The sequence below is a fragment of the Lycium ferocissimum genome, chromosome 5 (genome assembly GCF_029784015.1).
Source record: "Lycium ferocissimum isolate CSIRO_LF1 chromosome 5, AGI_CSIRO_Lferr_CH_V1, whole genome shotgun sequence".
Taxonomy (NCBI): domain Eukaryota; kingdom Viridiplantae; phylum Streptophyta; class Magnoliopsida; order Solanales; family Solanaceae; genus Lycium; species Lycium ferocissimum.
Window position 1 is genome coordinate 22505401 of NC_081346.1, and position 12131 is coordinate 22517531.

A 12131-nucleotide genomic window follows, 5' to 3' on the forward strand; every position below is an offset into this window, starting at 1 on the left:
AATTTTATAGTATTCAATTAAAATTGAATAATAAAAAATATAGTAATTTAATAAATTTATTGTAGTGGAATAAAAATCGAGTGAATGATCCTAACCTTAGTTTTATGGAAATGCTTCCGCAAATGAGATGGGACCCCTTATCAAGTTGAAGGGGGACGTGGCGAAACCAGGAGGTGTCAATTTTCATAAAGATGTGAGCTTATGTTCTAGAAAATTTCTATTTTGTATTTTTGGTGCAAAAATGGTGTTTTGAAGCTCCAATCTTGTAATACTTTTTGCACCATTTTGGTGTATGAATAGTGTTGCACCAAATTTGATGCAACACTATTCATCTACACCATTACTATTCATTAATATTTTTTTTATTATATTACACTTTTAATTTAACATATTATAAATTTTAATTTTTACATTTAGATTCCTAATATACCTATTCATCTACACCATTACTATTCATTAATATTTTTTTATTTTTTTTTATTATATAACACTTTTAATTTAACATATTATAAATTTTAATTTTTCCATTTAGATTCCTAATATACCTAATTATTTTTTATGTAATACCTTATAATATTAATTTTACATCTTAATTTTGGAGCGTAAGTTTTATAAATTAATTTTCATATATATTATTTTTATATAAAATTGTGAGTTAATTTTATTATAAGTTATAATTGTATAAAAAAATATAACCATCACAAAAATGAAAAGTGCAAATATAAAATATAATATGTTGTTAATAATATGCCGTCGCGTTTTTGGAGAAAAGAAATACTACGTGATATATTAACTACATGTATTATACTGCACAACATGATAATCGAGGATGAGCGTGATCTTAATGTATCAATTCAAGATGCTTGGGAAGGTCCAACTCCAACAGTAGAAATGGTAGTAGATGAAAATTACCGATTTGAACAATTTCCGGCAACGTACTAATCATGGAAGTTAAATATTTATGTAGAAATTAAAATAAATTCTACCTTAATGTAATAGTTATTTAATTATAGTTTATCAATGATTTCACTTTTATTTGAATTATCCATTAATATGTATAACGTATAATATTTGCTTATAATTTATATTATTTAAAAATTTATGGTACAAAATAATTTTATATTAAATGATTATATAACAAAGGATTATGAATTACATGGGATGGATATGAAAAAAAGAAAAGAAAAAAAGAAAGGATTTGTTTTATGAAATTAAAAAAATAAAATTTAAGTAAAAGAAAATAACATAATATAGAAGAGAGAGAAGAATATCATAGGAATATTCTTTTTTGGTGTAAAAAATAGCACACTGAGTTGAAGTTAATTTGCACCATTTTGATATTTACATCATTTTAGTATAAAAAATGATGTAGTGGGTTGGAGATGCCCCAACGGGTGTCAATTTACACAAGTTGGCTGAAGAAAGCTAAAAGTCTTGGGAAGCCAGGTCCCAAGTGGACACCGCTAAAGGTGCGGCCAAAAAGTTTCTTAAAGCATACGTGACATTGTGGTGATGCAATATCCATTCTTGTAGTACTTGATTTTGCTTTTAAAAAAAAAAGAAAAGGATTTTGCTTTAGCGTTCATTTCGACTACAATTTATGCGTTTGATTTTCCGGATTAAAGTAGTAAAAGTTATCAAACTACGAAGAATAAAAGTAATTAAGTTATATGCCCTATGGCATTTTTGTTTAGTTTGATCATTTTGTATTCGAAAGTTACTGGTCCGAATAATTGTATTTATACCGCGGGCTAGACCCTATTAAAGTAAAAAGTGCTTAGAAGCTTTTTTATTTCAAAGGTTGAAATCTGAGATATCTGATTAAAAGTGAATGGATCTTATCAATTATAACTCTAATGCAGTATGCATGCACTATGTATAACAATCATGCATGTCAGTTTCATTGATGAAGTTGGATAAACGTCCAATTCTGATATATTTAATGACTAGAGAGGAGGATTGGTTTTGGTGGACGAAGATAATGACTTGATTGGTACACTATAATATTTCATAGATAGTCGAACCGTGGATCGTTCCATTCAACAGACACCTTATTTGAAGTGGCCTTTTTTAAAATTGATTACTCAATCATTCACGATTATCGTAACTATCAGTTTTTTGACAAATCGAACAACCTTAGTTGTACTTGAATATTTTCCTATATACTACGAGAACAAAATGATGGCATACCACTTTGACACGTTTTAGTTCCGGCTTCCCCTAATTCCAATCACCATTGATGAAAAAATAATCCAATCACCATTTTCCTTACTAGAAAATGTGTGAAATACATAGGTATTTCCTTATTTCTAACTCAACTCTGCACATTTGATGCACATTATTTCCATTTAAGCTCATTTTACTCATTTTTTGATAACATAATAGGATTTTTAAATACCACACGTATAGACTAGCATACATTAACTAGTAATAAGAACTCGTGTCAAGACGGTATATCTTAAACACTTACCAGAGATTGTGGCAATATTCATACACGTGCATATTCTAAAAATAGCTGGCTGGAAAAAAAGCTACTGTAGCTGCTATAGAAATTTAAAGTCATAATTTGCCCTTTTGCTTGTGTCATCATTTATCATCCCTGCAAAAGCCACAATGCCTTTTTGTATTAGTGGAGGGATATCTTCTTTGTGCTTTACGCTTTCTCTCTCCAGCTGTTACATTTTACGTATTTGTTTTAGATTTTTCCTCTTTGATAATCGCACACAAAACTTCATAATGGAGCCACCAAAGCACATGTATTCACCTTTTTTGTCTTCACCTTTTTTTTTCCTACTTTCAATCAACAATTATTCCGTATTATTAAACAAAGGTTTACTTTGCTTAAACAACATATTATATATCTGAAATAATGATATATCTTTGGAGGTAATTGGATTATTATTATTATTATTATTATTATTATTATTATTATTATTATGTTTTGAGAATTCTTTTGTTGCTTATGTTACCTGTTAGAGTAATGTGGAAATTTGATTTTTTTCATTGATAAATTTTCTCATTTTAAAAGTGAAAAGTGCATAGTTTCATTCATTAGCGACGTTAATTAGTCTTCTATATTTCGAATTTTGAATATATCTTCTTATTTATTTATATATATTCAATTTTGTGTTGTGAATTAAAAAGTTTCTTTATTTATAGTGCATATTCGTTTATACAATCATAAGAAAAATAATATCGTAATTATTTGTATATTTTAAAATAAAAGAGTTCAAACAATATTTAGTTGATGTTTAAAATATTTAAAGTAGAAGTTGAAAAAGGTGTGTACAGATGTTATTATAACTATGTTTGGACATGAACTTAACTTGAAAAAGAAAAGTTGAAAATTGTGAGTAGTAGCCTTATTTCTTTAGTATGTAATGACAATTAAATAAATTTTTTAATATTTCGTCATTGTTTCAGATACTAACATTAATGATAATTACATTACTGAGTACAAAACAACTATTTAAACTTCTTAAGTTTTGGTTTATTGTTAAAATCTCTACCATACTTTATTAGTTATTAACTAAGTGTTATGTTTAATTATCATTTCTTGATTTTTTATCTATCAATGACATGATTTTTTATGTTACCATTAATATGGTTATTAAATAAGAAAAAAAGCATCACCCTGTTAATAAAATCAAACATGCTGCACCTGAAACTATTAATTTCAGATAGTGTGATTGGGCCCGTGCAGAGTACGGGCTTTCCCTTTTTAGTATATAAGAAATTGGTGTGTGTGAGTGTAACAAAAGGACAAAATGTTACTTCTCCATTGCAGATTGAATATCAACCTTTCCTTTTCGGTTCATCCAAATAGTGTCAATTATTTTGTAGTGTTCTATGCAGGGTGTTCGGAAAAAAAGAAGAAGCTAAATATACACTGTAATTTTTTGTCGAGGGTGTTCAAAAGTTAATATATGCACATAAACACAGAAAATTTACCCTATATATACACTGTAATTTTTTGCCGAGGGCGTTCGGGTGAACACCCTTAACTACACATAGATCCGCCCCTGGTTCTATGAGTAAGAATTTTCAAGCGTATATATTAGAAAAATATACAGAATAAATACGAACCACTTCTGCTCTCTCTGCATAACCTTTTTGTCCAGTTTATTAGTGTATAAACTAAAATGTTACAACCACTCATGTTACAAGGTATAAAACATTAAGATTTTTCATCCGTCTCTAGAGTCTAAACTTTAATCTACGTGCAAGGTCAGTACGACATTCAATTTTTGGGAGAAATGAAATGATTGTGAGTACACATGTATATTTTAGAGTATAATTTTTTATCAAGCAACATTAGTTTTACTCTACTAAGCTCAACAGGATGAAACTGACTTCAGCGCCTTGAACAGATTAGGTTTGTGCAGAAATTAGTGCGTTGACGGGGAAAACTGATACTCTTTGGCTCATTGCTATCCCTCTGAATTGGCTTTTTATGAGTATATTATATATTTAAAAATATTTGTTACTCTTCTCTTCCACTAAAAAGTATTTATTTCATTTTCTAGAAATAGTTTAACTTTTTATTTTACTTTAATGAAATAATTTAGAGTTACACAATTATATATGACGTAGGTAGACTATATATTTCAAATTATTTTTCTTACTCTATGTTCGGTTAATAAATTGGACATAAAAAGTATTAAGAAAGTGGATAATATTCTTCTGCCCAGGCCTTAAAAAAGAATATTTTGAAATGAAAAGCAAAGTATTATAAAGATACAATAAAAAAAACCATGAACGTATATATTTATATTCCCTTAAAGAAGAAAAGAAGTTTATTTCGAAATAAAGAAAGAAAAGTATTCCACTGCATTAGATTAAAAAAAGGGAAAATGAACGATGGGCTTTTACACGTTCAAGAAAGTAAACGATTTTTATTACTATGATTGGACGCAGTTAATCGCAGCCACAATTGATGACTTAAAACATATTGACGCCAGCCTTGACGTTTTCTTGAGTCTCTCTCGACTTGGGGTTACGTTGCTTCCTCCTCACATACCCTCTATACCCTACTCTACTGTTACTAACCACTCAGTATCAAAAAAATCACCCGTATAAATACAAGCGCTTAAACTCATTCGACACTTGTGCAGCTTCAACACGTTTCTCATTTCTCTTTTTCTCTTCTTTCTTTGGACTTGTCTTCCACCTTTGAACATTCTCTTGCTTTCTCCTCTATACTTAGAGAGAATAATAATCTTAGTAGTAGAAAGCAGGTCTTGATCTGCTACTTTCTATTATACACCAAAAGCACATATCCAATCAGCTATTAAAGATGAAGGTTAGCTTTTCTTTCTGGTTTCTTTATATTCTCTGTTTCTTTTTTCACTCAGTCAGCTAAAGTGATCTTTTTTATGGATTCTGATTCTCAAGATATACTAAAATTTTGACTCGAAACTCTTTTGCGCACTTTGTACTAAAACTGAACAATTATTTGGTACAAACTGAACATCTAAACTTGGTTATTCTTTTTACAGAAAGTGGTGCTGAAATTGGAGTATTTCGATGACAAAATCAAGCAAAAGGCCATGAAAAAAGTGTCTGGTCTTGAAGGTATTGTATAATTACACTCATCTAATTTCTACAAGAATTATCTAGAAACCCAGATCCTGAATTACGCCCTCCATCCAAATTACTAACAGTCACTTTAGGTTAAAAATATTGTCAAAATAACTGTCACTTTAGAAATTCAAAAAGACTAAAGTTGATAATTATTTTTAACTATATCCTTAACATTAAAGTAGTTAAATTTAATATTGCTTAGTAAAATATACCTTGTATTTATATTTTTTGTAATAAACGTAAAAAGAGCTAAAACGTTAGTTAAACTGGGACGGAAAGAATAGTGAAGTTTCTCAATTTTGATTTGTTGTTCTCTGAATTTCTTGCAGGGGTTGAATCAATTTCGATAGACTCAAAGGAGAAGAAATTAACAATAACAGGGAACATAGATCCAGTGTCATTAGTTTCCAAATTGAGGAAGCTCTGTCACACTGATATCCTCTCTGTTGGACCAGCAAAAGAGCCCGAAAAGAAAAAAGATGAAGGGGGCAAAAAAGAAGAAGGCAAAAAAGACGATGCTAAAAAGGGCGATGACAAAAAAGGAGGAGATGAAAAGAAGAAAGATGGGAAAGATGAGGCCCCTATTATCAAAGCTTTCCCAGCTCCTATGTTTTATCCCTATCAACAACCTTATCAACCCTCTGTTCCTGCTTATTATCACCACCGAAGTGTCGAAGAGGATCCTAATTCTTGTGTTATTTGCTAAGTCCTTCGAAATGGATTTGATTCATACCCTCTTATTATGTATTTATATATATGTGAGTTTTGAGAGATTGTAGAGTAATTAAGGAAAAAAATATAATTAAGAAAAAAAAAACATCTTGTACAAATTTTTGTTTTTTCTTTACCTCCCTTTCACATTTTTGTTCTAGTTCAATAATTTTGTTTCATTAAAGGACATCTCAGTTCATTAGAAAATCTCTAGTTGATGCATATATAATGAAATGTTGGTTTGATATGTGTAACTGAGCATGGAGATTGTTAGTTTCTTTTTTAACTATTCGTTGTTTGAAATTATATTGTTGAGCCAACTAGTCTGGTTGTGCTTCCTACTAACTCAAGGTTCAAATGAACTTTATTTTCAAGGTTCGAACCTCCTTGTAACCGTATGTGGAATTCTCACTGCAGAGGGCCGTCTGCTGGGAAGGACACAACTTTGGCCAGCCTTTTGGAGTTCTACCTCGCTGTCATAAATATCATAGTATATACACCGGTCAAGGGTATCGGAGAATTTGTTAAAGAATGGATCAAAGTTAGGTGCTTATGACACCATAAAGTTGAACATCTTTACGCCTCTCTCACCGTTTTGTTGTAGTTCAATAATATTGCTTACTTATTTTAATTAAATGAGCATTTCGATTCATTGGAGTATATCTAGTTGATGCATATACTGGAATGTTGGTTTAATATATGTGTAATTTTCAGCATAAATACTGTTATTAAAGTTGAGTCTTTTATTTAACCAAGTAGATTCGAAACTTGTTCATTAACCTGACCTCAGATAGTAAAAAGTCCACTATGAAGGGTTTTCGCACTCACTGTTTCCTAAGAATGAAATTTTAGAGAATTTGGTTAAGGGTCCTTAGAGTTAAGATTAGTAGAAAGCAAAATTTTAACTCAGGAGATTCAAAATACTATTTTCTTCATTTGATGATTTTGACTTGATATGAAATTTGTGATATTAAATTTAAGATAGGTAAAATGTACCACATGATATATCTTCCCATGGAGCAAGTCTAAAAGCCTTGCCGTAATGTTGGGCAACGCTCCTTCAAATAAAGAATTAAACAGAAGAGTCGATTAGAATTTTCTAGATTTAAATCTTCAGAATGCATTTCTACGTGACTTTTTGATCGTAATGCCAAATGTTTTCCAAAAACAATGAGACTTTTAGCCGCCAACTCTGACAATTGTGAAGTGTCATGGAATGGACTAATAAGATAAGACCTACAAAAAGTATCCCCATAACTATTTTTGCTGTGCTCCACACGGGGGAGTTTTTATGTCCAAGGGGCTAGGGTTATTACTTCCATAAATACAAATTAATGACAATGACAAAGATTATTTTAGTTATAATATGATGCTTTTCAATAAAATAATACGAGTAGTATAATAAATCTGTTAATAAAATGCAAAAGATATTTGTTGAGTTGAGTCATTTTTGCTATTCAAATGGTAAGTATGCATAAAACATCATTTTCTCATCAAGTTTTAGTTTTAACCTTTTTTTAATAGAATTACCACCTGTATTTCTTGCTTTGAGATAATTTTATTGTTGTTTGAGAATCAGTTTTAGATGAAAACTATGTAATTATTGTCCTTATGACAAAAGAATTGATGAGAGAAACGTCATTTGAGAAGAAAACCATGCCATTATTTGAGAACAAAAAGGTCAATTTTAGATGAAAACTATGCGATTGTTATCCTTATAAAACAATGAATTGGTGATGACGGCTATTTAATGAAGCAGATAGACGGCTATTTTATGACGCAGATAAAGATTATCTATTAAATAGATCGCTGGACCATTTACGATAGGCGGCATTGGGAAAAAAAAATGCTATGTCTGCTGCATCAATAATATTTTTAACTCTTGCCGGCCACAAAAAGCCAATAATACGTAAACAAAAAGAACCAAAAAAGAAAGTCTCGATCAATGTGAGAAAATCTTCTAAAGTCTCCATCAATGTGAGAAAATCTTCTTGAAACAAGTTGCTTGAGCAATTGAAGAACAAAGTTAAATCATTAGACGGCCACTGCATTAATTCAATGTCAGCAGAAGAGCTATCCGAAAACCATTGCAAATTAAATCGATAATGACAAAAGTGGTATTATTATTTTTAGGAAAAAAAGACTAAAATTCGAGGTCGTCCTGTCAAAATTTGTTCACTTGTCTTTTGGTTTGGTGTGCCAAATTATGATGACTTATGCTAATGCTCTCTTTGATATTATCGTTTAAGCTTAGCGACAAAACCAACTGTTCATGCTTGGCAGCTTTGTGATACACAGGGTAAGCAACAATAAACTTTAGAACTACTAAGATTAGAGAGATTATAATAATACATTGAATAATAAAATTGGGCCTTCGTATCATATTAAGATGGGCAAAGTGCACAAATAGTCGGTTTAGGACCCCCTAGTTAATAAATATTCCAAATATACAAAACAATCAAAATCTGATGTAAATATCCGTACAAATAACTCAAATATACTAAAAAAATTATTATCTAATGTAAATATCTGGTGCGAATAAGTATTTTTACCCTTCCCTGAAGTTTCAATCTGTAAACTACCTCTGTTTTAGTTTTAAGTATTATATAAAACATAAATATATTATAATATGCAATGAACTTGTCTCTGACGTGCTAACTTTAATTTTTTTTATATATATATATTTGCTTAATAAGGCTACATTTAATTTCATCTTAACTTTGGATAATTGAATGTGTGCAATTAGTTCTTTCAAACCACTTAACTTTTTAAAAACTAATACTACAGTTGACATAAACAATGACTAGAAAATATAAAATATAAATACCTGGAAAATAATCTCCTTTTAATACTTCTCTTTGTTTTGTTATTATCTTTTTTAGTCTTTATTTTATTCTGCCTTTTTATTTATTTATAAAAGTGTGTAAAAGTTATTTGACTATTTTGAACCGATGGTAAGATAAGATTTACGATCCAATTATATTTGAAAATATCATTTTTCTGTACAAAATAATTGAATCAAGCATAAAGGGCAAATTTATATACTTGTATATCAGGAACAGTGGAGTTTATACAATATTTAGAGTCACAGGAGAGTATGTGTTACAAGACGAAATTTAGAAGATGGATGTGTAATTCTCGCTACTTCTTACAAATTTAAAAACTTAACACATGCTTTTTTCCTAACCAAATTATCACTAGGAGAATGTAGCTAATCCGAAAGTTAATAGAAAATGTACTGTTAAATGTATCCGATTTATTTCCAGCTTAATTAACCTGATGTCATGTTTTGTCCGTACTTTCCCCCTCTATTATGTTGGGGATTAAAGAAGAAAGAAGAAACCAATTATAGTTGTAGTGAACTTTTTCATTCTTAATTATAGATTTTGGGTTTGAACCCTGTATATGGATCAAAGTCATCTTTGTTAGGGAGACTTTATTTTTCTTGAGTCTTGAGGGACTTTCCGGCCTGAATTTTAATTAATCGAATTCAATCCAACTATTGAGTGTAGAAGACTTTCACGCTACTGTTATTTGATGGTGAAAATTTTACCTGTCAAACAAAAGGTAGTGTACACTGTGTTGTTTGACAATGCATGTCCACTGGCCAGCACATTCCGCCACCCCTGAAACCGACTTAATTATTAACAAATGACAAATATCTCTCATACAGTACTATGTGCTTTTCTGACTTTCCCCAGGTGACTCTGTTTGATACTCTCCTCACGTTTACCTTTCGAGAAGATTCTCGAGAGTTAATTTAACTCATCTTCCAAGCTAAACTAAATTAGAGTAATTCACTATTTTTAGGTTAAAATTTAGATGTTCAAAATGTATAAGAAAATATTATAAGTTACAATTCTTTTTATATTAATATGATGAAAAAATACATCTTAAAATATTAATCAAAGTCTATATAGTTTGACTTTCAAGAAGTGAAACATAACAAGCAAAAGTGAATGGAGGGAGTATTTACCTCTATTCCAGTAAGTAACTTAGGATTTAAAAATTGAAAAAAGCTAGAAATCAGACCCTAAGTCTGTGCTCCTTTTCTACACTCAAATCTGATCCGTTTTAAATTCCTATTCCCTGGTAGTATAACTTTATGCATATTTGAAAATTAATAATATCAACGTTTGACTTTTTACATTACCACACATCCAAACTTGTAGATTGGAGTTCTGATAATATGATAATTCAATATTATCGGGTAAAATAAGAACATGAATTAAGTGAGAACTGGGATGAATTATGGGCGTAGCTTAACTTAAACGTTAGTGGATGAGGTGAAGATTGCTTAATTAATATCAGATGAGTGACCAAATCACCCATCCACAATTGATTACTAATTTAGTTTTTTTTTTTTTTTTTTTTTTTTTTTTTTGAGGGGCTGGGGAAACAGCAAGAAAGAACGAAGTTGAAATTCACACGAGCGAAAATTGTGGAACTTAAGTCAATCGGATTTTAATGCCTACGCCTTTTTTCTTTTTTTAAAAATGCCTACGCTTGTTATTACTCCCTCCGTTCTTTTTACTTATCCAAAAGATTCCAAAAATAGATTTTTCACTTGTCACTTTTAGCATATCAAGATAACATAATTTATTTTTTACTGTTTTACCCATAGTATTAATTACTCACTTCAAATCATTTTCCAAATCTAATAAAAATATGCACCAATTAATTTGGGTACATTGGTAAATTATGAACTTCATTTATTATTTCTTAAACAACGTGAAAAATCAAAAGTAGACAAGTAAAAGTGAACGGCGGGAGTAGTTATTACCTTCTTCTTTTTTTTTTTTTTGTGCGGATTGACCTTTAAAAGCACTGGTCTTTAATTTTTGTCCTTCAAATTGGTGGTCTTTAATTTTTGCCCTTCCCTTAATACCTCAAGGCTCTGGGTTCGAACCCCAACTCAATAAACAAAACAAAAAAAAAAAAAAAAAAAAGGAATTTAATAAGGCAGTATTTGCATTAAAAAACATTGATTTGCGCAGTAGCTTTCCATTCATGCAAAACTCTACCTTGTGAATTTTTTTTTCAACTGAGCCGGGATTCGAACCCTAAACCTCATGATGTTTAGCGAAGGTCAAAAAATATAGACCACCAATTTGAGGGGCAAAAATTGAAGACCACCCCAAAATAAGGGCATTCCTGCAAATTGCCCAGTTATTACTATTTGACAATATTGTTTAAAGAAGCAGTAACACTGAAATTAAAGTGACATCTAGTAAAAAAGAAAACTAAATTAAACTCGTTTGACTCCGCCTGCCCACCACCCAAGCTTTAATGCAGACGTGCTGTAGTGATTAAGATGGGCCGAGCGGAACTGTGCCAAGTTGAGTCGTCACAAATCATCAGCCCAAACTGATCCATCAACTGCCATCCGTTCAAAAATAAAAGCTACAAAACATTATTAACTTTTTTAATCATTATTTAATTTTTTTTAAAAAAAATTAAGTTTTTTTGACATTTTTTTTTTTTTTTTTTTTTAATATTTTTTTTTTTATTTCTCTATTTCCAAATTGTATTTAGATTTGATTTTCAAACCGCTATTTATTTGGAAAGACACGAACTGAGAGAATATTTGCAATCAAAGAATATCAATATTTTTAGTTTCTCAAAATGTTTTAAAAGTGGGTTAAGTTGGGCAGGTTGTTATGACCATTTAAGCCATCTTGACCCAGCCAATCTTAACCAAATGTTTTAAGAGGTGGGTATTTTCGACTCATTTATTTATTCAAAATATCTTAATTGGGCCTAATTTTACCAAACAGTCCATTTGCCTACCCCTAGTGACAACTTGGAAGTATATAATGGTAATTCTCAGAACCTGA

The 12131-nt window shown here is 30.2% G+C and overlaps 1 protein-coding gene across 1 annotated transcript; it reads left to right on the forward strand.

The window, feature by feature from the left end:
• The first annotated feature begins 5107 nt into the window (after positions 1–5107).
• LOC132056512 (heavy metal-associated isoprenylated plant protein 39-like) lies at positions 5108–6541 on the forward strand. Its single transcript, XM_059448743.1, has 3 exons — positions 5108–5302; positions 5499–5574; positions 5913–6541. The coding sequence occupies exons 1-3, from the start codon at positions 5297–5299 to the stop codon at positions 6287–6289; spliced, it is 459 nt and encodes a 152-aa protein (XP_059304726.1). The 5' UTR covers positions 5108–5296; the 3' UTR covers positions 6290–6541.
• Positions 6542–12131: the final 5590 nt, after the last annotated feature.

What these genes read in the sequence shown, in the direction of transcription:
- LOC132056512 (XM_059448743.1), top strand. An exon ending in AAAAGTGTCTGGTCTTGAAG is followed by an intron (nt 5,575 to 5,912) that starts GTATTGTATAAT and finishes AATTTCTTGCAG; the next exon opens with GGGTTGAATCAATTTCGATA.